The sequence below is a fragment of the Leptonychotes weddellii genome, chromosome 5 (assembly GCF_054177405.1).
Source record: "Leptonychotes weddellii isolate Sample4059 chromosome 5, ASM5417740v2, whole genome shotgun sequence".
NCBI classification, from domain to species: Eukaryota; Metazoa; Chordata; class Mammalia; order Carnivora; family Phocidae; genus Leptonychotes; species Leptonychotes weddellii.
Genome location: NC_138373.1, coordinates 151,237,699 through 151,240,772, shown reverse-complemented (window position 1 = coordinate 151,240,772; position 3,074 = coordinate 151,237,699). Strand labels below are relative to the sequence as shown.

The 3,074-nt window shown below is 62.3% G+C and overlaps 1 protein-coding gene across 2 annotated transcripts in view; it reads left to right on the top strand.

Moving 5' to 3' along the window:
* The window catches only part of DNAL4 (dynein axonemal light chain 4), an 11,978-nt gene extending 9,144 nt beyond the window's left edge, over positions 1-2,834 (top strand). For both annotated transcript variants that reach the window (XM_006747230.3, XM_081822497.1), the window contains 2 exons: positions 377-460; positions 1,745-2,834. In XM_006747230.3, coding sequence (XP_006747293.1) covers positions 377-460; positions 1,745-1,909 — 249 coding nt within the window. In that variant the 3' untranslated portion in view covers positions 1,910-2,834. The remainder of the gene's footprint in view (positions 1-376; positions 461-1,744) is intronic.
* The last annotated feature ends 240 nt before the right edge of the window (positions 2,835-3,074 follow it).

The window sequence follows — 3,074 nt, the reverse complement described above, 5'->3', positions numbered from 1 at the left end:
AAAGCCAGGAGCCATCGAGAGCGGCTGAGCTGTCTCTCCAGGCTTTTGGGGTGACATCCAGCTGTGTTCTGCGGCCGCTTCTAAACTGTTTCCGTAACCGGCATCCTCTCCTGCCCGGGCCAGCCTGCTTCCCCGGGGCTGCTGGCTGGAACGCGATGCTGATGAAGCTTCGTGCCCTTGCAGGGGGGCCCGGGTGTGAGAGCCTGCTTGGTTCCACTGGATTCCACGCCCCGAGTCCGGAGATGAGTCACCTCTCTGGGCTGCACCAGAGCAGCTCCCCAGTGTCCGTGCCTTAAGCTTGGAACAGAGAGGCCAGCCCAAAAGGCCGGGTCACAGGCTAAGCCTCTCTCTGTTTGTCCCCCTGCCCTGTCTCTAGCACTCGGACATGCCAGAGGAGATGCGAGTGGAGACCATGGAGCTATGTGTCACGGCCTGTGAGAAATTCTCCAACAACAACGAGGTATTGCCATCAGCAGAGGTGGCCTCTTGTGCCTTTGGTGACCCCCGTGGGTGAACCAGGCGGCCCCCATCCCACATCCAGCTCCAGAGAGTCCTGCTGGGACGACTAGCGCCTTCCTTGGAAGCGTTCGAAGCCCGAGGAAGGCCAGGAAGAGAAGGGGCTGGTGCTGTCTCCGGGCACTGGTCTGCTGGTCGCGCCCAGCCCTGGAGGGCCCTCCGTGCCACCGCTGCCTCTGTTCCCTGTCTCAGGTGGCCTGCCCAATAGGCTACCTTTCCCCTTGGCTCCATCCCAGGGGAGAACAGGGCCCGGCCAGGCATTCATTCATGTATCCATTCATCCGTTCAGAAAAGATGCGAAATGCCATCTCTCGGGCCAGTCGCTGTTCTAGGTGCTGGGGCCGCGGCCAGTAGGCACTGACGCAGGAACGTCATTCATCAGTCTGGTGACGAGGGAGAAAGTCAGTAACGTGGCAGCCAGTGGGGAGGCAGACCCTGGCCGGCGAGAGCCTGGGCTTTGGGCCAACGAGACCCAAGTTCAAATGCTGTCTCCAGCCCTCGCTAGCTCTTTAACCTTGGACAAGCCATTTCCCGTCTCAGAGCCCCGGTGTCCCGGTCTGTAGTGGGGAGTCAGGTGCTGCGTCCTCGCTGGGCGCTGGTGAGGACGTGTGTGCTGAGGCGGTCCGGGCCAGCCGCCTGGCACGCTCGTGGTGCTCAGCACGCACCTGAGTGTGGGACTCACCCTCCAAGGCTGGGTCCCCTGCCCCTCCCTAGACTTCTTCGAAAAGGCCAGCACAGGAAGGAGTGGGGGCTGTTGCCCTAACTGAGGGAAGCAGTCCAGCTTCTCTTCCGGGAGCCCCCCAAACCCATTAGGGAAAAGCCTTTCTGTCCCCTGAAGATAAAGCTGACAGCTCGCGGTGAGGATAACCGCAAAGGGTCTGCGGACTGCTGTCGGGCGCGTCGCTGCGCGTCACTGCGGCCCGAGCACCGCCTGGCGCTGCGAGCGCCAGGGACACGCTAAGTGGCAGGGCCAGAGCTCGGACCCGGATCTGCTGCCCCCCCCCGTCGGTATCTTCTGGACAGCTGGGGTCACATCTGTCCTTCCATCCCTGTGTACTAGCCCCCTGGCAGCGTGGGGGTGGGGGGCAGTGTGGAAACCCTTCCTGAAGGTTCCGGGAGCAGGAGAACAACAGGAGGGCAACAGGCTCCTCTCTTGCCAAGATTCCCAGAGAGGGGGTTGACTCGTGCGCCCTCTCTCCCCACCTGACGAGCGTCCTCTTCTTCCCAGAGCGCTGCCAAGATGATCAAGGAGACAATGGATAAGAAGTTCGGCTCCTCCTGGCACGTGGTCATCGGCGAGGGCTTTGGGTTTGAGATCACACATGAGGTGAAGAACCTCCTGTACCTGTACTTCGGGGGGACCCTGGCTGTGTGTGTCTGGAAGTGCTCCTGACGCCGTCCCCACCCCGGCCCCGGCCCCGCAGGGCCTCTTCCTGCCACCCCTCGGGGCTGGGGAGCAGCCCCAGGCAGGTCGTGGTGTGTCAGAGGAGAGTCTGGGGTCTTTCCTTTGGCCCTTTGCTACGAGTCTCTGAGCCATGCCCAGTGTGTGAGCGTGTGGACCCGTCTTCCCCCAGGCCCCCAGCGTGTGAACGGGAGAGCAGGCTGTGGTCTCGATGCAGGGGAGGGGTGGGAAATGTGACAGGGTAGGAGGGTGGGAAGGTGGTATTCTTCTCCCCAGGACATGCCAGCCCCAAGGCTGCTGTCCCCTTGCCTCCCGGGAGCCCCCTGCCCGACCACTCCCAGGACTGCTGGCAGGGGTCCACTGTCCTGGTCTTCAGTGACCGTAGGCAGATGGCCCCACGAGGAGCCTGTCCTCTCAGGGGACACTGGCAGCGTCTCCCCTTGTCCTCTGGAGAAGTGGTGGCCCCCTCCGGAAGCCCCTTCCCCGGTCGGATCCCAGGCTGAACAAACCACTGCATCTCATTGGGCCAATCGCTCCCTAGTCCCCAGCTTTGGTGTGAGGACCCTGCAGCCTTCCCCCCGCCCCCACCTCTGGCCACATGAACCTTTTGTACCGCCTCCACCCCGCGCACTCAGTACCCCGGGCAGAGGGGGTGGGCATCACTGAGCCTCCGGCGAGGCTCCCGGGCCAGGAGTGCACTCACCACGAGGCCTGTTTCGGCAGGGAATCCTGGCCTGCCGGCCACTGCTCATCAGGGACCGCATGCTAATTTGTACTTCTTATCTCTGCTGGGTTTTCTATATTCTTTTTTGAGCGTGGGGAGAAGGGTTTTAGTAGAAGGGCGAATCCTATTTTACACAGCGGTCTTATTTATATAAATGTCTTGGTTTTTACAATTAAAGTGACCAAAAACGGACCTCGATCTACAGCCTCTTGAGGTTTCGGGGGGGGAGGGGCAGGGGGGAAGGGAGGATGGGCTCAGGATCCCCAGGCTGTGGTGGGTCCCGGAGCCCAGGGAGTCTTCTGGCTGAATGGCAAGGCTGCTGGAACCTGGGCCCAGGCACAGCCCCACTCGCCCGGGCCCTGCCCCCTCACCAGTGCGTCCCGGGGACGGGCTGCAGGCCGTTGCTGGGTCCACGCAGACACCGATTGAGAC